Source organism: Hemitrygon akajei, chromosome 27 (genome assembly GCF_048418815.1).
Source record: "Hemitrygon akajei chromosome 27, sHemAka1.3, whole genome shotgun sequence".
In the NCBI taxonomy this organism is placed as follows: domain Eukaryota; kingdom Metazoa; phylum Chordata; class Chondrichthyes; order Myliobatiformes; family Dasyatidae; genus Hemitrygon; species Hemitrygon akajei.
The window spans coordinates 20397590-20424003 of record NC_133150.1 but is presented as its reverse complement, the minus strand read 5'-3'; the positions used below and the strand labels follow the sequence as shown (position 1 = coordinate 20424003).

Below are 26414 nucleotides of genomic sequence, written 5' to 3'. Positions count from 1 at the left end.
AAAAGGAAAATTAGGATTAGTCTGAGAGCCAGCATGGACTTAATTGGCCAATAACCTTTTTTTTACCTTAAGCAAATATGAGAGATGTTGCACCACAGGAGATTAGTCAGCCCATTGAGACTAGGCCAGCATCTGGCACAATTATCCTTTCAGCCCCATTTCTCCAAATGAGCCTGCCAATTATTCCCTCTCATTATCCTTTATGGGTGTTTGCTGAGTTAGCAACTCTAATCCACCATCACCACCACTAATCCTCCTGTGCACACCCATTACCTCCACAGTCCCCACCCAAAACCCATGTGTCCTTCGTCAGAAAAACATTTTCAAAGACAACATATCAGTTGTTCTCCACTTGTTGCCCTTGGTGAAAACTCTGTGCCAAGGAACTATTTTTGTAACAAATTATGGAAGAATTCACCAGACTGTTCGAGCCAGAACAAAGGAGTGACTTCCATTTCCGTCTGTCAGCATTGGATTGGGAGCCTCACTCTTCCACACTCTGGGAAATAGAAGGTATACTGCCCATGATTTTCCAGTGATTCATTTTAGCAGTTTGAATATAAATTTCTGCTCTAATCTATTCACTGTAAGGTCATGACCCCCTAATAGATATTTATCGCATCTGGTCACAAAAGTTTTCATCTTATTAAAGTCTAACTAAGAACACTTGATATAAATTGGTAAATGAGAGAATGCATAGAATGGTCATCAGCCAAGGCAAATACAGATATTCAAAGCCAGGCAGAAAAGGATTGAAATCTCCATTTTAGAATGGAGATGAGGAGGAACTTCTTTAGCCAGTGAGTGGTGAATCTGTGGAATTCTTTGCCACGGGCGGTTGTGGAGGCCAAGTCTTTATGTATATTTAAGGCTGAGATTGTTAGATTCTTGATTGGTCAGGGTATGAAGGAAATATGGGGAGAAGGCAGGAGAGTGAGGCTGAGAGGAAAGTTGGATCAGCCATGATGAAATGATGGAGCAGACTCCATAGGCCAAATGGCCTAACTCTGCTCCTATATCTTATGGTTTTATGGAATCTGTCAGCGATAGTAAATCTGACTCTGAATATTTTAATATTACGTGTTCCAGAATAAAATATTACTTGATTCTCAACTTTAATAGATTTCTTGCCTTATTTTGGTACCTGTTAAACAAATACGATCAAGGTTACCTTGTGACTAGCACTGACTAAAGTTCCCAGCTCAGTATCATCTGTAACACAAGTTTGGAGATGCTGGGAATCCAAATTAACACACACAAAATGCTGCATGAACTCAGCAGGTCAATCAGGAACAGACTGTCGACGTTTCGGGCCGAGACCCTTCTTTAGGACTCATAATCTCCGGCAGATTTGTTTTCCTCTGTTTTGCACTATCAACAACATCAATCATTTGGCTTCAGTATTCAGTATGTAAGCAATCATCAGTGTGCCTTAATTTTACAAAATAAAATATTGTAAAATTAAGGTCTGCAAAGAGAAACTGAGTTTTCAGATCAGTGATCCTTTGACAGTCTGAAATACCATCACTGTCTAGTCTGCTGAATATTTCAAGTATTTTCTTTTTTTTTTAAATTTCAGGTTTCCAGCAACTAAATGTTCTGCTTTCATAGAAGTTTAATTATGAAAGCTGGATTTTCTCAAGGTGCTATTGTATCCTCCAACTTCTTAATGAGATGCAGGATGGTCCCTAGTATGTAAGCTATTAATAGAATCTGGGGAGTTGGGGGATGTTTGGAGAATAAAATGGAATTATTTCAAATGGGTGGTTAATGGTCAGCATAGACACAGTGGCATGAAGGGTCAGATTTCATGCTATATCCTTCTAAGACTACTTTGAAGGGGGACTGTTGGATGAAGGGGCTATTGGTTTCATTTTTAGGGCAGTAGTTAACTGATACTTTAAACGACAATCACTCAGTTTATGGCTCCTTACACTGAAATTACAGTGAGACACAACGGGACAGTACAATCTGACACAATTAAGTGGCTGCCCCAATTGCCACAGTTTCATAGAAATAGCTAAAAAAAAAAAAGCAGAGTAACAAATTATCTATTTAAATGAAGTATAGAACAAATTAGAACACTACCAATATTAGTACTACAGGACAGTAAAACTGTGTATTAGTTCCTGTTAGTTATCAATGGAGGAATTCATCCAGTGGAAGCAATGAACAAGATCTGCACAGACACCCAGTACAGAGCTGTCTGACTGCCTTCGTACAATGCTTTCGACACCTGCATCCTTCAAAATCGTCACATCCTTCAAGATGATTGTCTATACCTTCAAATTCTTCAAAGTTCCTATCTTGATGAAGTAATGAAATCTTTTCAGTTTCACTCCCAGCCGTTTCCAACATCTCCAAGCCTGAATGCTTGAAACCACAGCAAGCCAAGCAGTTTGGAAATGCCTTACTGCTTATTTCTTGCCAAATCTCAGTGACAAAATGACTGCTTTTTGAACACAAGCCCTTGCAACCAATGGTATTTTAAAACTATTCACTCTAAGCTCAGTGTAAGGTCTAACAGCCATATAAGTGCACGCAACTGACTAGTTAGAACCTACTTGCAACAGTCTTCTGCCCTAATTAAGCAGCATGGTATCCCAAATAAATGAAGGGAATACTGGCAATATTCTCAATTAGTTTTGTTCTTTAAGAGTCAGCCCAATAAGCAGCTGTCGTGATTAAGTGATGGCCCAATTAACCAGAATCCATTGTATTTACTGTATATGAACACAAATTATTATTGTTAATGCTTAGGAACTATCTTTCAAGAGTAGAATACTAGAAGTCAAAAATGAAGTTAAAAGAATGTTTCGTCTGCACTGAGATTTGGTCAGATTATATCTGATTTGGATACTGAACATCAGAAAGGTATTTGAATCTTGTAAGGGATACAGTACTTCAATTAACCTGGCAGTGTGTTGTAAGGATGGTACGCATAAATCCTGAAGATATTTCCCTCAATTTCCTGAAGTTGTGGGTCAATGTAATGCAGAATGAGGAGATTTTTTAGAAAATACATTTTCACACCAAGTGCTGCTGATCTCTGGAGCTCCTTCCATGAAATACTGAATATGCCGGGAATGATTGATCTTTATCAGTTAAGGGTATCATTGGTTAGGGAACAAAGACAGGGAAATGAAACTAAGCCACAGGATACCAAAGACTTAAATAAATGGTGCCACAAGCCAGAGGGGTGTACCAACTACTGGTCTTCATTTGTTTCCAAGTTTCTAAGAGACGGACTCAAATTTAGAAACAGCTTCCTCTGCTGTCGACACAATCTCAACGTGGGCTGTGCTGAAAAGCAATATTGTAATAAAAAAAAAGTCCACCCTCTATTGTTCGAACAAAAGAAAAATAAATAATATTTTCTTATAATCTCTGTTCAAGATTTGGAACACAATAAAAGGAAGAAAGAAAATTTATGCCTGTCATTAAAATTAGAACCCGTTCTTCTCAGTCGTTTCTTACATTCAGATCGCCAGGGGTAAACGATTGGCAGAGTGACACCAAGCTAAAAGCACCAGATTGTGAGAACTAAAATAGAAAGACTGAGCACTGGTTCTCGTGAATTAAGTGGACATTTAACTGGATTATTTAAAAGCCTTGACTGAATTGATATGGGGAATCTGAATCAGGATCAGGTTTAATATCACCGGAAGGGAAGAAGCTGTTTCTAAAATGTTGACTGTGTGTACCTCCTCCTTCACGGTAGCAATGAGAAATACGCATGTCCTGAGTGATGGGGGTGCTTAATGATAGATGCCACCTTTTCGAAGTGTCGCCTTTCGAAGATGACCTCGATGCTGCGGAAACTAGGGCCCACAATCGAGCTGGCAGAGTTTGCAACCTTCTGCAGCTTCCTCCGATCCTGTGGGGCAGCCCCTCCATACCAGATGGTGATCCATGGTACATCTGTGGAAACTACTTTCTTTGATGGGTGAGTTGTAACTAGGCTACGCAAGGGGTAATGTTAAAAAGCCCTTTTTCACACAACTGGTGAATCTAATGCTCTTCCTACTTCTTCCACAAAACACAAATGTTTTGCTGGGATGGGATATTGGGTGAAAGGTGAAAAGCTTAAGGGGAATATAAGGGAAAACTTCTTCATTCAGAGGGTACATTAGAGTGTGGAATGAGCTGCTAGTGCAAGAGGTGCATGCGAGCTCGATTTCAACATTTAAGTTAAGTTTGGATAGATAAGTGGGATGGTAGGATATGGAGGGCTATGGCCCTGGTACAGGTAGATGGGAGAAGGCAGAATGGCTTGGCACAGACTAGATGGGCCAAAGGGCCTGTTTCTGTGCTGTACTTTTCTATGATTCCATGACCGTATTGCAGAGTATTGAGCCAAGGAAGGTAAAAGAATTCAAAAAGTAGTCAGCCATGACTTAATTGATTAGCTGAACCATTTCAAAAGTAACATACAAGCATATCCCTGTTCCTTCATTATGTTTGATCTAAATCTTTCAACTCCTTAGCCAACAGCAGCAATTGAAGAAGGGAACTCACCACCATTTTCCTTAATTAGGGACAGGCGTGCTATCCTTACAAGTGACACCACAATTCCAAAATGTGAATGAAAAACAGAGAAACGCTCTTTTGCTCCGTAATGAACAAGCATTTATGATTTTTCTAAGAAACAGCATGCTTTGAGGCCACTGATTTCATAGTATTGTATATCAGTCTTTAATGGTGGATAGGTTATAATGTGCTTATATTTGAAATAAGATTTATTCTTCAGAGATCACCGTATACGTAAGGAAAAGAGTGAGGTATGTGGAATTATCCTGTTTAACACTGGAACTCAGTATACTGAGCTGTAGGTTCCCATTCCTGTTACATAGAAACATAGAAAATAGGTGCAGGAGTAGGCCATTTGGCACTTTGAGCCTGCACCACCATTCAGTATGATCATGGCTGATCATCCAACTCAGAACCCTGTACCTGCTTTCTCTCCATATCCCCTGATCCCTTTAGCCACAAGGGCCATATCTAACTTCCTCTTAAATATAGCCAATGAACCGGCCTCAACTGTTTCCTGTGGCAGAGAATTCCACAGATCCACAGATTCTGTGTGAAGAAGTTCTTCCTCATCTCGGTCCTGTTATGAATGTGCAGCAACTCTGAGGGGCCGAAGGGTACAAAGTAGCCCCCTCCTTTTTGAGAATCACAAGATCGCTATTAATTCGGGTCTGGGACCCAGGAAATGAGAGAGAGACATGCAGAATCCACAAGGTTTGGAATGTGTCCTGGCCTCAGCGAAACAAAACCACTGATAACGGCTATAGTCTCCTGGAGACAGAATTGTGTATTGAGTACTGTACTATTCATTGAAGCCCCTCAGGGGACGACCACAGTGGGCTGGTTGAGGGATTGCATCATCCCAACCTGATTGACATCTGAGACCCCATGAGTAAGGATAAAAGAGGGTCTGGGGAACAACCCCTTTAGACGCACCAGGAGAAACGCTAGAAATCCCGTGACAGCGTTTAATAGCGACAGCCGATGGGGGCTCATGTGCGTCCTCCCTTGCCTGGGTTGGCGGGCTCACCACGGAAGAACTGCTTTAACTAAAGGAGAGGCCACAAGTGAAAGGCCACGACAACGAGACTCCTGACAGATCAAAATCATAAAGGTTGGAAAACCCGTAGTGGTAACTGTTCCCATTCTATTCCTATTTCTCTCTCTCTCCAACAAAGTGCAACACAGCGACAACCAAAAGACGGCAGCTTGTGGAACTGCAGTGAATTGTACATTTCCATCGGACAATTCATTATCCCCTAGACAACGATAGAGCTTATTTCTTATTGATTATTATTATACCCGCACTTTTAGTTTTAGTATTGACGACATATATTATCTGTATCTTTGCATTGATATTATTTTTGTGTATTTTTACTCATAAATACTGTTAAAAATAGTATCATCAGACTTCAATGGACCTCTCTATTTTTGCTGGTAAGTGACCCAGTTACGGGGTTTGTAACAGTCCTAAAAGGCTTCCCCTTTATCTTTAAACTGTGACCCCTCGTTCTGGACTTCCCCAACATTGGAAACAATCTTCCTGCATCTAGCCTGTCCAATCCCTTTAGAATTTTATACATTTCAATAAGATCCCTCCTAATCTTCTAAATTCCAGTGAGTATAAGCCTAGTCGATCCAATCTTTCTTCATATGAAAGTCCTGCCATCCCAGGAATCAATCTGGTGAATCGTCTCTGTACTCCCTCTATGGCAAGAATGTCTTTCCTCAGATTAGGGGACCAAAACTGCACACAATATTCTAGGTGCGGTCTCACCAAGGCCTTGTACAAATGCAGTAGAACCTCCCTGCTCCTGTACTCAAATCCTTTTGCTATGAATGCCAACGTACCATTTGCCTTTTTCACCGCCTGCTGTACCTGCATGCCCACCTTCAATGACTGGTGTACAATGACACCCAGGTCTCGTTGCATCTCCCCTTTTCCTAATCGGCCACCGTTCAGATAATAATCTGTTTTCCTGTTCTTGCAACCAAAGTGGATAACCTCACACTTATCCACATTAAACTGCATCTGCCATGAATTTGCCCACTCACCTAACCTATCCAAGTCACCCTGCATCCTCTTAGCATCCTCCTCACAGCTAACACCGCCGCCCAGCTTCGTGTCATCCGCAAACTTGGAGATGCTGCATTTAATTCCCTCGTCTAAATCATTAATATATATTGTAAACAACTGGGGTCCTAGCACTGAGCCTTGCGGTACCCCACTAGTCACTGCCTGCCATTCTGAAAAGGTCCCGTTTACTCCCACTCTTTGCTTCCTGTTTGCCAACCAATTCTCTATCCACATCAATACCATACCCCCAATACTGTGTGCTTTAAGTTTGCACACTAATCTCCTGTGTGGGACCTTGTCAAAAGCCTTTTGAAAATCTAAATATACCACATCCACTGGCTCTCCCCTATCCACTCTACTAGTTACATCTTCAAAAAATTCTATAAGATTCGTCAGACATGATTTTCCTTTCACAAATCCATGCTGACTTTGTCCGATGATTTCACCTCTTTCCAAATGTACTGTTATCACATCTTTGATAACCGACTCTAGCATTTTCCCCACCACCGATGTCAGATTAACCGGTCTATAATTCCCCGGTTTCTCTCTCCCTCCTTTTTTAAAAAGTGGGGTTACATTAGCCACCCTCCAATCCTCAAGAACTAATCCAGAATCTAAGGAGTTTTGAAAAATTATCACTAATGCATCCACTATTTCTTGGTCTACTTCCTTAAGCACTCTGGGATGCAGACCATCTGGCCCTGGGGATTTATCTGCCTTTAATCCCTTCAATTTACCTAACACTACTTCCCTACTAACATGTATTTCCCTCAGTTCCTCCATCTCACTAGACCCTCGGTCCCTTACTATTTCTGGAAGATTATTTATGTCCTCCTTAGTGAAGACAGAACCAAAGTAGTTATTCAATTGGTCTGCCATGTCTTTGTTCCCTATGATCAATTCACCTGTTTCTGACTGTAAAGGACCTACATTTGTCTTGACCAATCTTTTTCTTTTCACGTATCTATAAAAGCTTTTACAGTCAATTTTTATGTTCCCTGCCAGCTTTCCCTCATAATCTTTTTTCCCTTTCCTAATTAAGCCCTTTGTCCTCCTCTGCTGGTCTCTGAATTTCTCCCAGTCCTCAGGTGTGCCGCTTTTTTTTGCTAATTTATATGTTTCTTCTTTGGACTTGATACTATCCCTAATTTCCCTTGTCAGCCATGGATGCACTACCTTCCCTGGTTTATTCTTTTGCCAAACTGGGATGAACAATTGTTGTAGTTCATCCATGCAATCTTTAAATGCTTGCCATTGCATATCCACCGTCAACCCTTTAAGTATCATTTGCCAGTCTATCTTAGCTAATTCATGTCTCATACCTTCAAAGTTACCCTTCTTTAAGTTCAGAACCTTTGTTTCTGAATTAACTATGTCACTCTCCATCTTAATGAAGAATTCCACCATATTATGGTCACTTACCCAAGGGGCCTCACATGAAAGATTGCTAAATAACCCTTCCTCATTGCTCAATACCCAATCTAGAATGGCCTGCTCTCTAGTTGGTTCCTCGACATGTTGGTTCAGAAAACCATCCTGCATATATTCCAAGAAATCCTCTTCCTCAGCACCCTTACCAATTTGGTTCACCCAATCTATATGTAGATTGAAGTCACCCATTATAACTACTGTTCCTTTATTGCACGCATTTCTAATTTCCTGTTTAATGCCATCCCCAACCTCACTACTACTGTTAGGTGGCCTGTACACAACTCCCACCAGCGTTTTCTGCCCCTTAGTGTTATGCAGCTCTACCCATATCGATTCCACATCCTCCAGGGTAATGTCCTTCCTTTCTATTGCGTTAATCTCCTCTCTAACCAGCAATGCTACCCCACCTCCTTTTCTTTCCTGTCTATCCCTCCTGAATATTGAATATCCCTGGATGTTGAGCTCCCATCCTTGGTCACCCTGGAGCCATGTCTCTGTGATCCCAACTATATCATATTCATTAATAACTATCTGCACATTCAATTCATCCACCTTGTTACGATTGCTCCTCGCATTGACACACAAAGCCTTCAGGCTTGTTTTTACAACACTCTTAGCCCTTAAACAATTATGTTGAAAAGTGGCTCTTTTTGCTTTTTGCCCTGGATTTGCCTGCCTGCCACTTTTACTTTTCACCTTACTACTTTTTGATTCTACCCTCATTTTACACCCCTCTGTCTCTCTGCACTTGTTCCCATCCCCCTGCCACATTAGTTTAAAGCCTCCTGAACAGCAGTAGCCAATGCTCCCCCTAGGACATTGGTTCCAGTCCAGCCCAGGTGCAGACTGTTTATACCGGTCCCACCTCCCCCAGAACTGGTTCCAATGCCCCAGAAATTTGAATCCCTCCCCTTTGCACCATTTTTGAAGCCATGTATTCGTCTGAAATATTCTCCTATTTCTACTCTGACTAGCACGTGGCACTGGTAGTAATCCAGAGATTATTACCTTTGTGGTCCTTCTTTTTAGTTTATCTCCTAACTCCCTAAATTCACCTTGTTGGACCTCATCCCGTTTTTTACCTATATCGTTGGTACCTATGTGCACCACGACCACTGGCTGATCACCCTCCCATTCCAGAATGTCCTGCAGCTGCTCAGAAACATCCTTGACCCTTGCACCAGGGAGGCAACATACCATCCTGGAGTCTCGTTTGCAGCCGCAGAAATGCCTATCTATTCCCCTTACAATCGAATCCCCTATCACTATAGCTCTCCCACTCCTTTTCCTTCCTTCCTGTGCCGCAGAGCCACCCATGGTTCAATGAATTCGGCTACTGCTGCCTTCCCCTAATGAGACATCTCCCCCAACAGTATCCAAAACAGTATATCTGTTTAGGAGGGAGATGACCGCAGGGGACTCCTGCACTACCTGCCTACTGCTACGCTGTCTAGTGGCCACCCCTTCCCTTTCTGCCTGTGTAGCCTTTACCTGCGGTGTGGCCAACTCACTGTACATGCTATTCACGACTTTCTCAGCATCGCGGATGCTCCAGTATGAATCTAATTGCAGCTCCAGACGCTCAATGCGGTCTGCCAGAAGCTGCAGTTGGACACACTTCCTGCACACATAGTCGTCAGGGACACTGGAAGTATCCCTGATTTCCCACATGCTGCAGGATGAACAAACCACGGGGCCGATCTCAGCTGCCATGACCTACCCAATACTTGCCTCAACTTTTGAAACTTCTTCTTTGAAAGGAACTTACTCAGCCTTACCTCACTTGGAGTGAAACTCATCCTCAGCCTCTTCTCGTCCAACCCTCTCGAGTCAAAGCCTCAAATCTCCACTCCTTCATTGGCCCGCTCACTCACTGGCCGCTTTCCACAGCGGCCAGTGAGTTCCTACATATCAGAGTTCCACACTGTTCCTACATATCGATCCATAGCTTCCTCCTTTGCCACGATGAGGCCATTTTCAGGGTAGAGGAGTCTGGGTAGCCTCCAACCTGATAGCTTGAACACCGATTTCTCCTTCTGGTAACTTTTGTTTTCCTTCTTCCTCCCCCTTATTGCCTGACACGAGCCTCTTACCCTTCTCCTCAGCTGCCCGTCACCTCCCCCCTACTGTCGCTCCATCTTCCCTTTCCCCCACAGTCCACTCTTCTCCCCTATCAGACTCCTTTCTCTTCAGCCCTTTACTTTTCCTACTTGGCTTCACCTATCACCCTCTAGCTGTCCTCCTTCCACTCCCCCCAAAACTTCTGGTGTCTTCCCCCTTCCTTTCCAGTCCTGAAGAAGGGTCTTGGCTGAAACACTGTCTGCTTATTAATTCCCGTAGATGCTGCCTCACCAGCTGAGTTTTTTATCACATTGAGTTTTTCTAAGTTGTTTGAAGTAAGTGGAATTTACCTTCTGCATGATTTGGATAGAGATCTTCAACTCATTACAATGCAAGTAGAACTAAACAAAGTCTGGCTGCTGAGGTTTTATAAAATATGATCTTCTCACAGTAGCTCAACGCAGTTTAGATCCCACACCCCTATCTTGAGTATCTAACAAAACTTTAACTCAGCTGTTTCCGAGGCGGTTGCTTATTATGGGGAGGAGATAGTGAATTCAATTATGCAAAAAATGATTATAAAATATATAAAAAGGCAATAATAGAATCATTTGCCAGTATCTATACTTTCAGTGTTGGAGATGGAACACCCTTCAGACTTGCAGAATATGAAAAATGGGCATGCACCTATGCTTTTCCTCTGCTTAATCTTAATGGACAGAATATCAAGGATGAAGCCTATTCTTCATTGTACTATCACAGGTCTCTTAGTGAGTTAGTTCAAAGAGCCATCTGGGCCACTTACATGTAGAAATATAAATTTGTACATACATGACAGCACATTTCCAAAACTTACAGAGGTTGACGGATTTTTGATTGGTCAGGGCATGAAGGGTTATGGGGAGAAGGCAAGAGATTGGGGCTGAGAGGGAAAATGGATCAGCCATGATGAAATGGTGCAGCAGACGCAATGCACCAAATGGCCTAATTTTGCTCCTGTGTCTTATGACCTTATTATGGCAAAATCCATCAGGTGCATGAATAGTAATGGATTGAATATGCACACATCTTATTAAGAAGAATGAGTGGAACCAGTGTGCTGCTTCATCAACACAAAACTTTCATCAATTCTCATAAAGAGACAGAAGAACCTGGCAACCTTTTATGCCATTGACTTTAAGGTTTCCATTTCTTTTTCTGCCTTGTTAACGTTTCACTGATCTTTTTTTTCTCAAGAAACAGAGAAATAAGAAGACATTTTCATGCCTAATAAAGGCATCGGTTTCATATTCACTATAAATATTCTATAATGTAGGAATAAAATGCTTCAAAATGCTGAGTTCTTACCTGGGGTTTGTGGCAATTCAGTACCTGTTGTAAAGTAGGAAGAAGGCAGCCTTGTAAATAGTTCAATTAGAGTTTATTGTGTAAAATTAAACATGGTATCGTGTACAGTATACGGTTATCCACAATTCTGGGATAGGTGGCAATTATGTTCCTTTGGAGCTAGAAGTTCGGTGCAAGGCTAAATAAATAGCAGATTCCACAGTGGCTAGCGTCTGCTAACGTTCAAAAAGCACAATTTGCCAGGATCCTTCCATCAAGATAGAGTTAAAGAGATGCCATGCAACCTACTTTCAATCTATGGGGGAGCGCTCTGCCAGATTTACAAAAAAATCATTCATTCTTGTCCTGCAGAAGCACATTCTGCGTTAGTTGTGATAAGAATTTGGACTGAATGTGAGGGTCACGTATGAGGTTTTGTCTCTCAGACCTCACTTTGCATCACATTTATGGAGGAGGAAGAACAGTAGGCTATAGTGGAAACTAGACAGACCAGCAGAGAAATTTGAAAGCACTGTAATTCAAGTCTAATCCATCCTTGAAACTGTTCAATGCTGTTGCATTTCTGAGTCCTTCTCCAGAACTCCAGAACACTGTGTTTTAGTCTTTAAATTAAACGTAAATGGTAAAGTTTAAATGGTAATTAAACGTAAATTACCATTTTTCATTAACAAGGGTCTGTACATCTAGTACTGAAATTTACGGCATGGAAGGAGGCTATTCTGTTCATTGGGTTCATGTTCTCTTTTCACAGATGCCGACTGACTGAATGTTCCCAGCATTTTCTGTTTTTTTTTTAAACTTAGATTTCCAGCATCTACAGTGTTTTACATTACCACTTGAAAATCGGGAGTCTGCCTGCTGCACTGTGAGCAGTATTGTGCCCCGTTTCTGGGAAAGGACGCACTGGCATTGGTGAGAGTATGGCGGAAGCTGACGACTGTGATCCCGGGAATGGAAGGGTGAACTCAGGAGGGGCATTCGATGGCTCTGGGCCTGTACTCACAGGAGCTTAGAAGAATGAGGGAAGGGATCTCATTGAAACCTACAAAATACTGGAAGTCCCAGAAAGAGTGGACGTGAAGAGGATGTTTCCAATGGTGAGACCAGAGAGAACAGCCAGAGAATAGGATTCCATTTAGAACAGAGATAAGAAGGATTTTGTTTTAGCCAGAGGGTGGTGAAGCTGTGTAATTCTTTGCCACAGATGGATGTGGAGGCCAAGTCTTTGAGCACATTTAAGGTAGAAGTTGATGATTTCTTGATGAGAAAGCATAGTAAGTATTTAGTAAATGATCCTAGGGCACTCCATATTTATGCACCACAATCAAAATATTCAAAAGTATTGTGGTGTGAGTGTTCTGGGGCATTTGCACATAAATTCACAAAACGTAATAAATATTCTTAGAAATGAAGTAAGAGATTGCCCCTTGTGAGGAGCCATTGGCATAAAATTACGCTGGAGAATCTCATGCATTATATGAGAGAATAATTTTTTTTACCCGGTCTTTTTTTTCAGGCACAGTCTAGTGAAGGGAAGGAAGAGAGCCTCCAAAGGAAAAAAAAACAGTGATCACCAGAAAAGCCTTCGGCCCTCCTTTATATTCAGAACAAATTATGAACGTTGGCTACATCCCCATAAACAAGCGGCCTGACTTTATCTTGCCCATGTGTAGGCTTTAGCTGGTAAGCAATAACGAGAAAGAGTTTTGAAGCAGAATAGCCTTGGGAAAGAGGAACGGCATTTCCTCCCTACTACATGCTGAGTAGAGGCTGTAAAGGAAACATAGAGCTACCTTCAACTTGAAGTCAAATCTGCACGCTAAAATTAAAGAGCAAAATTGAACATCTAGTGTAATTAACGTGACAAAATCATAAATACTAAACAAACTAGTCCCAGAATAAAATGGTTGTTCCTTTCTGTGCCTTGTGGTGCGCAGGGCAGCAACCTTGCCTTTCCTTTAGCATTTTTGTCTGTATTTTACGAGGCAGAGTTGCTAGCTCAATGCTCAACCCAGCACGGATGGACAGCGTGCCGGGAACCGGCCAAATTCGAACCTGGGGCCACTCACCTCGACTCTAGTGCAGACGCCACTACACCAGCCATCTAATGATTAGGACTAATGAACGTTAATCAAAATTTAGATAGAAGTTCTCATTTACTTTTTTAGACAAACATGCACATCCACAATTGGGGTGCTCAATGAAGAATTATATTATTCGTCATCCAGCTTGTCCATCTTTAGAAAGTTATGTTGTACGTACTATATTATTTTCTTAGAATTTTGTACCAGTTACTGATTTAAGATACAGACACATGTAGTGATGTGGGGCAGTGTAGAAGCCTTCATCAAAATCTCGACACTGAGAATGTCTGACTAAGCTCCAGATTACACAGAGAGCAAAACTATCCCAGGGACTTAGCAGAATAACTGGAAATTTGATGTGTTGTGGAATTTAATCTGGGATGAGGCAAGGGGAGTGCTGTAGTGACAGGGGTCTCCAATATTAGAGGAGCAGACAGGAGATTATACGGACGTGAAAGAGACACCCAGGTGGTGTGTTACCTCACAGATGCCAGGGTCAGGAATGTCTCTGATCATATCCCTAGCATTGACATACAGTACTGTGCAAAACTGTGTTGGACACATGTACGCTAATACAGTAGCTAGGGTGCCTAAGACTTTTGCATAGCACTGTAGTAATTTTATGTATTGCACTGTACTGCTTCCGCAAATAAAAACAAATTTTATGACATGTGAGTAAACCTGATTGTAATATGGGTCTCCATTGTGGACTGAAAGTGGGAAGGGGGTAGGGAGAGGGGAATCATGTTTGGGAAAAGGAAAAGGGAAAAGGGAGGGAGTGGAAGGCACACCAGAGAGACATTCTGTAGTGATCAATAAACCAATTGTTTGGATTTATATGACCTTGTCTGGTGTCTCAGGGCTGGGCGTGTCTGCACCTGCACCACCCTCCACCCCGGCACCCCTCTGCCGCCTCTCCCGCACCACTCCACCCTTGACATTCCCAACATCCTTTGCTCCCACCTGATTTATAAATTTACGTTGGCATATACAGTACTGTGCAAAAATATCAGGCAAAAATAATGTGTATGTGCATGCCCCGAAGACTTTGCAGAGTACTGTGGGTAGGAAAGGAGGTGAGGTCCTGAAGAGGGAATACAGAGAGTTCAGTACATGACATCTGGATTGCTGCATGTGCTACTCACCAATGAGGGTAACGATAGGATAATTTGGCCAATGAATGCATGGCTAAGGAATTGGCACAGGTGACAGGGGTTCCTATTTCTGGATCATTGGGATCTCTTCTGGTGAAAGTATGACTTGTACAAAAAGGAACCAAGGGAGATCAATATTCTTGTGTGCAGGCTTGCTAGAGCTGTTGGGTAGGGTTTAGACCATAAGACTACAAGACATAACAGCAGAATTAGGCCACTCAGCCCATCGAGTCTGCTCCACCATTCCATCATGGCTGATCCCAGATCTGCCTTCTTGCCATATCCTTTGAAGCCCTGACCAATCACGAAATGGTCAACTTCTCCCTTAACTATATACACGGACTTGGCCTCTGCTGCAACCTGTGGCAGAGCATTCCACAGATTTACTACTCGCTTGCTAAAAAGAAATTCCTCCTTACCTCTGTTCTAAAGGACCAGCCTTCAATTTTGAGGCTGTGCCCTCTAGTTCTGGATACCCTCACCTTAGGAAACATCCTCTCCACATCCAGCCTATCAAGTCCTTTCAACATTTGGTAGGTTTCAGTGAGATCCCCCCACGTTCTTCTAAATTCCAGTGAGTACAGGCCCAAAGCTGCCAAATGCACCTCAACTGTTAACCCCTTCCTTCCCAGCATCATCCTCATGAACCTCCTCTGGACTCTCTCCAATGACTCCTTTCTGAGATATGGGGCCCAAAACTATTGACAATATTTTAAGTGTGGTCTGATTAGTGTCTTATAAAAGGTCAGCATTACCTCCTTGCTTTTACATTCTATTCCCCTTGAAATAAATGCCAACATTGTATTTGCCTTCTTTACCACAGACTCAACCTGTAAATGAACCTTCTGGGAGTCTTGCATGAGTCCCAAGTCCCTCTGCACCTCTAATGTTTGAGCCTTCTCCCCATTTAGATAAGAGTCCGCACTATTGTTCCTTTTACCCAAATGCATTATCATACTTGCACTTTCAGAAGGTCTTTGACAAGATACCACACATGAACAAAATTATAGCCCATCGTACTACTGTAACGATACTAGCATGTTAAGAAAATTGGCTAACTGGGAGGAGGCAAAAAGCGGTAATAAAGGGAGCCTTATCAAGTTGACTACCAGTGTCTAGTGGTGCTTCTCAGAGGCTGGTGATGGGACCGCTTCTTTTCATGTTTCTGTATATGATTTGGATGATGGAATTTACGACTTTGTGGTCAAGTTTGTGAACGATTCAAAAATAGATTGAAGGGCAGGTGGTGTTCAGGAAGCAGGGAGTCTGCAGAAGAACTTAGACTGATTGGGAGAATTGGTAAAAAGAAGAGGCATATGGAATACAATGATGGGAAGTGTATGGCCATGCAGTCTGGTAGAAGGAATAAAGGCATAGACCATTTTCTAAATGGGGAGAACATTCAGAAATCAGGTTGTTTGGGATCCCTCATGCAGGATTCTGTGAAGGTTAACTTGCAGGTCAGGTCAGTGGTAAGGAAGGCAAATGCAATGTTAACATTCATTTTGTGAGAACTAGAATGTAAAAGCAAGGAATGCGATACCAAGGCTTTATAGAGCATTGGTCAGACCACACTTTGAATATTGTGACCAGTTTGGGCCCCTTGTCTAAGAAAGGATGTGCTGGCATTGAAGAAGGTCCAGAAAAGGCTCATGAGAATGATCCTGGGAACGATAGGGTTAATGTACGAGGGGAATTTGATAGTTCTGGTCCTGTACTCGCTGGAGTTTAGAGGAATGAGGAAGGATCTCCTTAAAACCTATTGAATACTGAAAGGCCTGGATAGAGTGGATGTGGAAAGGATGTTTCCTATAGTGGGACAGTCTAGGACTAGAGGACACAGATAGAGTGGATGTGGAAAGGATGTTTCCTATAGTGGGGCAGTCTAGGACCACAGGGCACAGATAGAGTGGATGTGGAGAGGATGTTTCCTATAGTGGGGCAGTCTAGGACCACAGGGCACAGATAGAGTGGATGTGGAAAGGATGTTTCCTATAGTGGGACAGTCTAGGACCAGAGGACACAGATAGAGTGGATGTGGAAAGGATGTTTCCTATAGTGGGGCAGTCTAGGACCACAGGGCACAGATAGAGTGGATGTGGAGAGGATGTTTCCTATAGTGGGGCAGTCTAGGACCACAGGGCACAGATAGAGTGGATGTGGAAAGGATGTTTCCTATAGTGGGGCAGTCTAGGACCAGAGGGCACAGATAGAGTGGATGTGGAGAGGATGTTTCCTATAGTGGGGCAGTCTAGGACCACAGGGCACAGATAGAGTGGATGTGGAAAGGATGTTTCCTATAGTGGGACAGTCTAGGACCAGAGGACACAGATAGAGTGGATGTGGAAAGGATGTTTCCTATAGCGGGGCAGGCTAGGACCAGAGGACACAGATAGAGTGGATGTGGAAAGGATGTTTCCTATAGTGGGGCAGGCTAGGACAAGAGGGAACAGCCCTTTTATAACAGAGATGAGGAATAGTTTATTCAGCCAGAGGGTGGTGAATCTGTGGAATTCATTGCCACAGATGGCTATGGAGGCTGAGGCACTGAGTATATTTAAAGTGGAGGTCGACAGGTTCTTCATTAGTAAGGGCGTTGAGTGTCAAAGGCTATGGGGAGAAAGCAGAAGAATGAGATTGAGAAAGATATTAAATCAGCCATCATGAAATATTGGAGCAGCATCGATGGGCTGAGTGGCTTAATTCTGCTCCTATGTCTTATGGTTTTATAGTCTTATAATCCAGAAAAGAAATAATTGCCACTATTGTCAGTCCACTTGTCAGTCTCAAGACAGTCTTTAAGCGGTTCGGTGTTGAATCCAACTGGCAAGATTTGCGCGTATTATGAGCTGGATTAATCCCATAGGTACCGTGTGCCCAGATCTTTATCCACCAATGAGTACCTCCCATCATCCCACAATCTAAAGGTATCACTTGTTTTCAAAAAGGAAGCCATTTTGTAGTGTGGGCCTGTAGAATTTTTACCCACTATCATTAATTCAGCCAATCAAAACAATAATAATAATTTCAAATCCTTGTATCACAAGAAATATAGTTCCCACGTTCATCCTTCCCCACAGTATTGAAGCACTGTGATACAATGCAAACCCATCCCATCCATCTCATTTCAAAGCTGTTTCCAAACCAGTAAAGTTATTACAAGGTAATTAGCATCTGCAGTTAAGCATTGTTTCTTACCAGCTGTGCCTGCCTCGGAAGCTGCAAAGTAATCAAAAAGCAAACTTCAGTGCTAAAGAATAACAGTTATAGTAACTATATAAATTGTCCAAGAGCTGGGAAGAATATTGACCAGACTTCAGATCTATAACTGCAGTGTGATTTCAAATTAATATTGTAATAGAAACAATTAACCCTTCTTTCCATCCTTCTGATCCTTTTTCCCCCCCAGCTTTGGTTCAGAAGTTTCAGATTTGACTTTTCCAGGATCAGATCAGGTTTCTGCATCATTCTCTGCCCCTGGGGTCCATGAAAATGTGTGAGGTTTGTAAACTGAAGGCTGAGTCTCCCCCTTCAGTACCCTACTGGTTAAAATTATCCCAGTGCTTCAGATCAAAGCGAATGGGTGCAGTCAGCACAGTAGATTCAAGATTGCTTAATATTATTTCCAGTACACAAGTATTAAGAGGACAAAATAATTGTTACTCTGGATGGCTGCAGCACAAAAAATAAGATTAACTATACAATAATGATAATAACACAATAAATATCAATACATATGATAGCTTATATACATAGATTGACTGTGTGCCATAAAGTGACACTAGGCACAGGAGTATCTGTACATAAGGTGACACTGACAGGAAATGACAAAGTAGTGGTGGTTGGGTGTGTGCAGTGGTGGGTTAGTGGGTGGCGGTGTTGATCAGCCTTACTACTTGGTGGAAGTAACTGTTTTTGAGCCTGGTGGTCCTGGCTACGTAGCCTCTTCTCTGATGGGACTGGGACAAACAGCCCTCAAGTAGGGTGGTTGGAATCCTTTGTGATGTTACTGTATATATGTCCTTGATGGCTGGTACCGGTGATGCTTTGTGCAGTATTGCCTACTCGTTGTGGATCCTTCCTGCTCGCCGCGTTCGTCCCGTGCATTGATGCAGTTTGTTAGGATGCCCTCTACTGAGCAACGGCAGGAGGACGTGAGTATAGTTGTCTTCACTCCAGCTCTCTTCACCTCCTCAGCGAGACCAGTGTAGCAATAATGATGAGGCAGTGAAGGCAGAATCAAACTGGCTGAAGTGTGGCCTCTGTGATATTGGGGGCGCCATAACAAAGCTAACTGGATGGTTCACTTTGTACTTTCACTGGGATGTGGTACTGAATGTTTCTGTACGATAACGGACCTTTCCAGCCTAACGAGGCCTTACACCCTTGTGACCAATCCATACATTCTTGAAACGTGGGAGGAAACCCACGTGGTCACAGGCAGAATGTACAAACTCCTCACAGACGACTGCAGAATTGAAGCCGGGTTGCTGGCATTGTAATTAAACATTATGCTACCAGGCCTCCCATTCTCCTAACCCTCAATTATTGAGAATGGGAGTGTTCTCGGTCTCTTCTCAATTTAACTGTCTAATTAGGACACGATCACTTCTGATCCATGAGCTGTGAGATCAGAATCAGAATCAGGATTATTATTACTAATGTATACAGTGAAATGTGTTGATTTGTGGCAGCAGTACAGTGCGATGTGTAAAACATGACCATATGTTAAACTAAGAAATATTTAAAAATAACTAAGTAGTGCAAAAGAGAGCAAAAAGTGAGGTGGTCTTCACAGCTTCATGGACTGTTCAGAAACCTGATGGCCTATGTGTGTGTCTTCAGGCTCCTGTACCTCTTACGGGAAAGAAATGTTCTGTCCAACTTGTACTGCTGGAAGAGACTAGTAGTAGTAGGGTGGCAGGGTGGAGATACATCTCTACCAAAGGAGGTGTAAAGCATCCCTTCACTTTGCTAGCCCGCAGGTCATCTTACTGCTAGCACAGTCAACCTCGCAAAGATGAGGTAGTAATGAGAAGAGGACTTGTCTCAGATGCTGAAGGTCCTTAGTGGTGGAATCCATCTTCTTGAGGCGCAGCCTTTTCAAGGTGTCCTCAGTGGTGGGGAGGCTAGTGCCCATGATGGAAATGACACAACTCTGTTCATTTACATGCCGTTTTAGCTGTTTAAAATGCACGTTGTCCTGTGTTGTAACTTCACCAGGCTGGGAACCTCTTTACGGTTGCTGCTGCTGTTCACGACATAACTTTTTGCAGTCCTTTCTGAGGTGAAGTTAATAGGAATAGTTTTGCCACACTGTGAGGTTACAAACTGTGGTATATATAGTTCTGCTGCTGTTGCTGGTCCACAGAGTATAACAGTAACAGAGACATGTGGCAGCAATATAAAACTTTGATTCGGCTGCACTTGCAGCATTGTGTGCAATTCTGGTCACCCCATTACCGAAAGGATGTGGAGGCTTTGGAAAAGGCGCAGGAGAGGTTTTCCAGGATGCTGCCAGGAATAAAGGGAATAAGGAGAGGTCGGACAAAATTGAGTTTCCTCTGGAAGCTGAGGGGAGACGTGATGGAAGTTTATACAATTATGAGAGGTATGGATAAGGTAGACAGCCAGATTGTTTACCCCATAATAGAAATGTCAAATACCACAGAGCATAGCTTTCAGGTGAGAGGATGAAAACGTAAAGGAGATGTGTGAAGCAACACAGAGCGTGGTGGGTGCATGGAACAGGGATGGTGGTAGAAGCAGTTAAGGCAGTGATATTCAAGGGGTTGTTAGGTAGACACAGGAACATGCAGAGAATGGAGGGATGGATATGGATCATGTACAGGCAGAAGAGATTTAGTTTAATTTAGAATTGTGTTCCATGCAGACGTCATGGGCCTAAGGGCCGGTTCCCGTGATGCGCTCTTCTATGTTCTATATACTGCTTTCAATGTAACATGGCAGTGGTTTAAACTGAGAAGAAAGAGCCTTAAAGGGGATTTGAGGAAAAAGTTTTAGTTTTAAGCACACAGGGCAGTTGATATCTGGTATTTGCTACCAGATGGGTGGTAGAGTCACATACAGTCATTACATTTAAGATACCTCTAGTCAGGCACTTAAGTAGGCAAGACACTGGCTATATAGGCTTTACATTAGATGTAGTTGGGGAAAAAAGGTTGGAATCGAAACAGTGGTCTTTAAGGCCTGATTCTATTCGGTACAACTCTATGAAGGATTTAACACGGGAGAATATTGATTCCTCTGCGGAGCAAGGGCTATAGGTGCTAACCATGAGGTCGGTTTCCATGGGAATGTTTGATCTGGTGCCATTATGATTTCAAGGAGTCCGGAGTCAATGTTGAGATTCCAATATTCATTCATTCATTATGTGCCATGTTGTGTGACGCAGATGCTCATGATCATTCCTTGCAATTTTTTCTATGAGGTGGTTCGCCATTGCCCCCTTCTGGGTAGTGTCTTTAAAAGCTGGGTGACCCCAGTGACTATCAGTACTCCAAAGATCATCTGCCTGGCATTACTGGTCACATAACCAGTGATGAGCACCAGCTGCTCAAATGACCATCCACCACCGGCTCCCATAGCTTAACGTGACCCTGATCAGGGTCTAAGCAGGTGCTACACCCTGCCCAAGGATGGCCTGCAGGCTAGCAGGGGGAAGGGACGCCTTACACCTCCTTTTGGTAGAGATGTATCTCCACCCCACCACCCTACTGCTACTAGTCTCTTCCAGCAGTACAAATTGGACAGAACATTTTTCCCCATAAGATCTTATTCTATGATGATTTCAGTTTGGATACCTGTTCACAGATGCTTGTGAGGACAGTTTTGTGAGGTTGACTGTTCAAGCAGTATTTTGCCAGACCTGAATTTGGTATCTAGGTTGATGCCATTCATTCCCTCTTTCAGTACTGCAGTTACAGTACAAGCTGGTATAGGGTTGTCCAGCTCAGAGGGAATTTACGAGTCAATCAGTTGGTAGGCAAGTATGGAAGATGAATTTTACCCCCTTGATGGGCATCAATAAACTGGATATGTTTTTGCAATAATAAGTTTTTTTGTGTAATCATTACTAATTTCAAATTAATAATTGAATTTACAAACCATTGCTGGTAGGGCAGGATTGCTTAAATACTTCTCTGACTTATAAAGTTGTTTGCTTTTGTTTTGTAATGGCTTGTATGTCTGCTTTCTTTTGACCATTAATAATGGGCCAAAGTTCAGGCTGGCTATCTGTAACAGATGGATTGGAACTGCATTTACTAGATTTATAAATGGCTTAGCCAGAAATGGCAAGATTACCACTTCCTCTCCCTTCCATTCTCCCCCACCCTTCCACCTCCTGTGTTCTGTGTCTGTTTCTGTGCAACTGGTGGCAAAGTCCTCAAGTTGGCCACAGCATGTGGAGTAGAGCAGACCAGCAAGAATATTGACACCATCTACACTGAGTACTGTAAGCTTTCCCAGGACCGTCCATTCATCAATCATTCTGGATCTGCTCTATCACATTCAGTATGTTCCTGCCAACAACATCGGATTGATTCCAGCACTGAGGTCACACACTATGTCCAGACTGGATAAACGCTTTCTTACTTTCCTCTGATTACTCTCAGAGGAAGAGGCTGACAAGGGAAGTCCAAGACAGCATGAAAGGGCTTCCAGTATTGCAAAATATGGAATTTAGAGGATTGTGAAATCTTTTAAAAAAACCAACCACCAAACATCAACTAACAAAGCAATAAAGAAAGAAAATATGAAATAATAAAGTAAGCTAGCCAATAATATAAAAGACGATACCAAAAGGTTTTTTTTTCAGATTTAAAAAGAGTAAAAGAGAGGCGAGGATGGATATGAGACCACTAGAAAATACCCTGGAGAGGTAGTACTGGGGACAAAAAAATGACAGACAAACTCAATAAGTATTTTGCATCATTCTTCACTGTGGAAGTCACTAGCAGTATGCCAGAGATTGTCAGGGGGCAGAAGTGAGAGCAGTTGCTTTTACTAAGGAGAAGGTGCTTGGGAAGATGAAAGGTCTAAAGATCATAAGATATAGAGAATCGGGCCATTTGGCCCATTGAGTCTGCTCTGCCATTTCTTCATGGCTGATTCAATTTTCTTTTCAGCCCCAATCTCCTGCATTCCCCATAACCCTTCATGTCCTGACCAATGAAGAATCTATCAACCTTTGCCTTAAATATGCATAAAGGCTTGGCCTCCACAGCTGCCTGTGGCAAAGAATTCCACAAACTCAAAACTCTCCGGCTAAAGAAATTCCTCCTCATCTCCATTCTAAAAGGGTACCCCTCTATTATGAGACTTTGTCCTCTGGCCTTAGACTCTCCCACCATAGGAAATATCCTCTCCACATCCACCCTATCAAGCCTTTTCACCATTTCAATGAGATCTCCCCCTCATTCTTCTGAATTCCAGTGAATACAGGCCCAGAGCCAACAAACACTCTTCATATGACAAACCATTCAATCCTGGAATCGTTTTCATGAACCTCTCTGGTTACACCACATGCTTTCTAAGATAAGGGGTCCAAAACTGCTCACAATACTCCAAGTGAGGCCTCACCAGTGCTTTACAAAATCTCAACATTTATATTCTAGTCCTCTTGAAATGAATGCTAACATTTGATTTGTCTTCCTCACCACAGACTCAACCTGCAAACTAACCTTTAGGGAATCCTGCACAAGAATTCCCAAGTCCATTGGCACCTCAGTTTTTTGTATTTCCTCTTCATTTAAAAAAATAGTCGTTTCAGTTCTTTGACCAAAGTGCATGACGTCACACTTACCAATACTGCGCTCCATTTGCCATTTCATTGCCCACTCTCCTAATCTGTCTAAGTCCTTCTATAGCCTCAAACTACCTGTCCCTCCATCTATCTTCAAATCATCTGTAAACTTTACAATGCCATCAATTCCCTCATCCAAATCATTAACATATAAAGTAAAAAGAATCGGTTCCAAAACAAACCACTAGTCACCGGCAGCCAGTCAGAAAAGGTTCCCTTTATTCCCACTCTTTGCCTCCTGCCAATCAGCCACAGCCTTATCCATGCTAGAATCTTCCCTGTAATACCATGGGCTTGTAGTTTGTTAAGCAGCCTCATGTGTGGCATATTGTCAAAGGCCTTCTGAAAGTCCAAGTACACAACATCACCTGGCTGTTTTTCTCCTACATGCACACGGGCTCCAGAGATTAGGACAACGAGGAGGTGGTTGTAGGAGGCAGAGGAGTGGCTATGGGATTACCTTGATTCAGTTGCATCGGCCATGTTCAAGAACTCAGTGGATCTGAATGAGTACACCATGGTTGTCATAGACTTAATAAAAACCATCCTAGATGAATGTGTCCCCACAAAATCATTCAGAGTCATCCCCAACCAGAAGCCCTTGATGGACCATGAGATCTGTAATCTGCTGAGGGCCGTATCAGAGACACTTGGGAATGACAACCAAGTAACTTACAAGAGGTCCCGATATGACATCTGGCAAGCCATCTCATTTGCAAAGTGGTAACTCGGGACCAAACTTGAATTAATGAAGGACGCCTGGCAGCTGTGGCAGGGCTTGAAAGCGATCACCTCTTACAAAGTGAAATCAAGTAACGTAAGTGACAAAAGGACTTGGCTTCCAGATGAGCTCAATTCCCTCTACACCTGCTTTGACTGTCAAAACATGGAAGAACCTTCACAAGTCCCCACAGGCCCCAGTGACCCTGTGATTTCAGTCTCTGAGGCCGATGTGAGATCGTCCTTCAGGATGGTGAACCCAAGGAATGCATCCAGCCCAGACGGGGTACCTGTCCAAGTACTAAAGACTTGTGCTGATCAACTAGCTGGAGCTTTCGCCAATACCTTTAACCTCTTGCTTCGTCAGTCAGAGGTACGCACCTGTATCAAACAGGATTCAATAATACCAATGCCTAAGGAAAACATGGTAGGCTGCTTTAAGAACTATCATCCAAAAGCACTTACATCCACTGTGATGAAGTGTTTTGAGAGGTTGGTGATTAAACATATCGACTCCTGCCTGAGAAGTGTCTTGAATCCATTCCAATTTGCCTACCGGCTCAACAGGTCCATAGCAGATGCCATTTCATTGGCTCCTCACACAACCCTGGACTATTTGGACAGCAAAGCCGCATATATCAGGATGCACTTTATTGATTACAGCTCAGCATTCATTACTATTAACCCTTGGAAACAAATCAATCAGCTTCAGGACATTGGCCTCATTACGTCCTTCTGCAATTGGATCCTCAATTTCCTCACTTGCAGTTTGGATTGGCAACAGTATCTCCTCCACAACCTCCATCAGCACCAAAGGGGCGCATGCTTAGCTCCCTGCTCTACACTGCGAGATAGAGCTGGTGAGTCATGGAGAAGTTCTGCAGGCTATGTACAATACTTCCAAATATACCTCTTTTGAATTACTCTCACTGCAACCTGCAGCTTGTAATGTCCTTTTAAATCAACTTTAGATTTCACAACACACACAAAATGCTGGTGGAACACAGCAGGCCAGGCAGAAGGGTCTCGGCCCTTAACATCGACAGTGCTTCTCTTTATAGATGCTGCCTGGCCTGCTGTGTTCCACCAGCATTTTGTGTGTGTTGTTTGAATTTCCAGCATCTGCAGATTTCCTCGTGTTTGCTCTTTAGATTTCACAATCTTCTGAAGGACTCAGCAGACCAAGCAGGTATGGCATCTTTAGGCGGACAAAGGTTCATCATCATGGCTGAAAGCAAGGCCAGCAAGGGTGGGTGACTCCAAGCCAGGCTGAAACGCAGAGGGATGAGGCCCCCACTACCCAGCATCTTGCTAGCAAATGTGCAGTTGCTGGAGGACCTGAGGGCAAGATTGCTGCATATTCTATGTATGTCTGAGCGAGGCTTGGGTTTCTCCAGGCATACCAGATACACCGATCAAACTGGAAGGCTTCTCAATCTGCTGTATGGTCCAGACCACTGATTTGGAATAAATAAAATGGTGGAGGTGTGTCTTTCATGATAAACTCTTGGTAGTGCTCCAATGTAGTTGTTTTGTCAAACTCATGTTCCCCTAACCTTGAACACTTGATGGTCAAATGCCATTCATTCTATTCACCTAGGGAGTTCTCCTCCATAATCCTGGCCGCAGTTTACATACCACCAATGACTGATTATAATCAAGGGCATGAGACGCTACATGATTCCCTCTCCAAACTAAAACCAGTCCATACCAATGCATTTCAGATCATAGTCAGGGATTTCAACCAGGCCTGTTTGAAGAAAACCCTGCTCAATTAGCATCAACACATAACCTGTAGTACCAGAGGTCCCAACACACTAGACCACTGTTATACTAAGATAAGCAATTCCTCATGTTCCATGCCCAGATGGCACTTCAGTAAATCTGAACACTTTGTTGTCCTTCTCCTACCTTCAGACAGGCAGAGGCTAAAGAGCAACACTCCAGAGATTAGGACAACAAAGAGTTTGCAGGAGGCAGAGGAGCAGCCAGACTGCTTCGAGCCAGAGGACTGGACCGTGTTCAAGGACTCATCTGTGGATCTGAATGAATACACCATGGTTGTCACAGACTTTATTAAAAAAAAAAGTTGTAGATGTGCGAGTTTCCACAAAATCATTGAGTCTTCCCCAATAAAAAGCCCTGGATGAACCATGAGATCTGCAACTGCTGAGAGCCAGATC

General features: G+C 42.9%; 1 protein-coding gene and 1 long non-coding RNA gene across 3 annotated transcripts in view; one reads left to right on the top strand and one right to left on the bottom strand.

Moving 5' to 3' along the window:
* LOC140717171 (uncharacterized) overlaps nt 1-21746 on the top strand; it is a 35079-nt gene extending 13333 nt beyond the window's left edge. Inside the window, exons 2-4 of one of the 2 annotated variants that reach the window (XR_012096476.1) lie at nt 12250-12358; nt 12963-13129; nt 21618-21746. This is a non-coding gene — a long non-coding RNA (uncharacterized lncRNA). Of the gene's footprint in view, nt 1-12249; nt 12359-12962; nt 14199-21617 lie in introns of those variants that run through there. The other variant, XR_012096475.1, reaches the window with a different exon arrangement.
* LOC140717168 (peptidase inhibitor 16-like) overlaps nt 1-26414 on the bottom strand; it is a 49688-nt gene that overhangs the window by 12415 nt on the left and 10859 nt on the right. The window contains exons 5-6 of the mRNA XM_073030458.1: nt 17883-17903; nt 11447-11470 (exon numbers count right to left, since the gene is read on the bottom strand). Of these exons, the coding sequence (XP_072886559.1) occupies nt 11447-11470; nt 17883-17903 (45 nt within the window). The remainder of the gene's footprint in view (nt 1-11446; nt 11471-17882; nt 17904-26414) is intronic.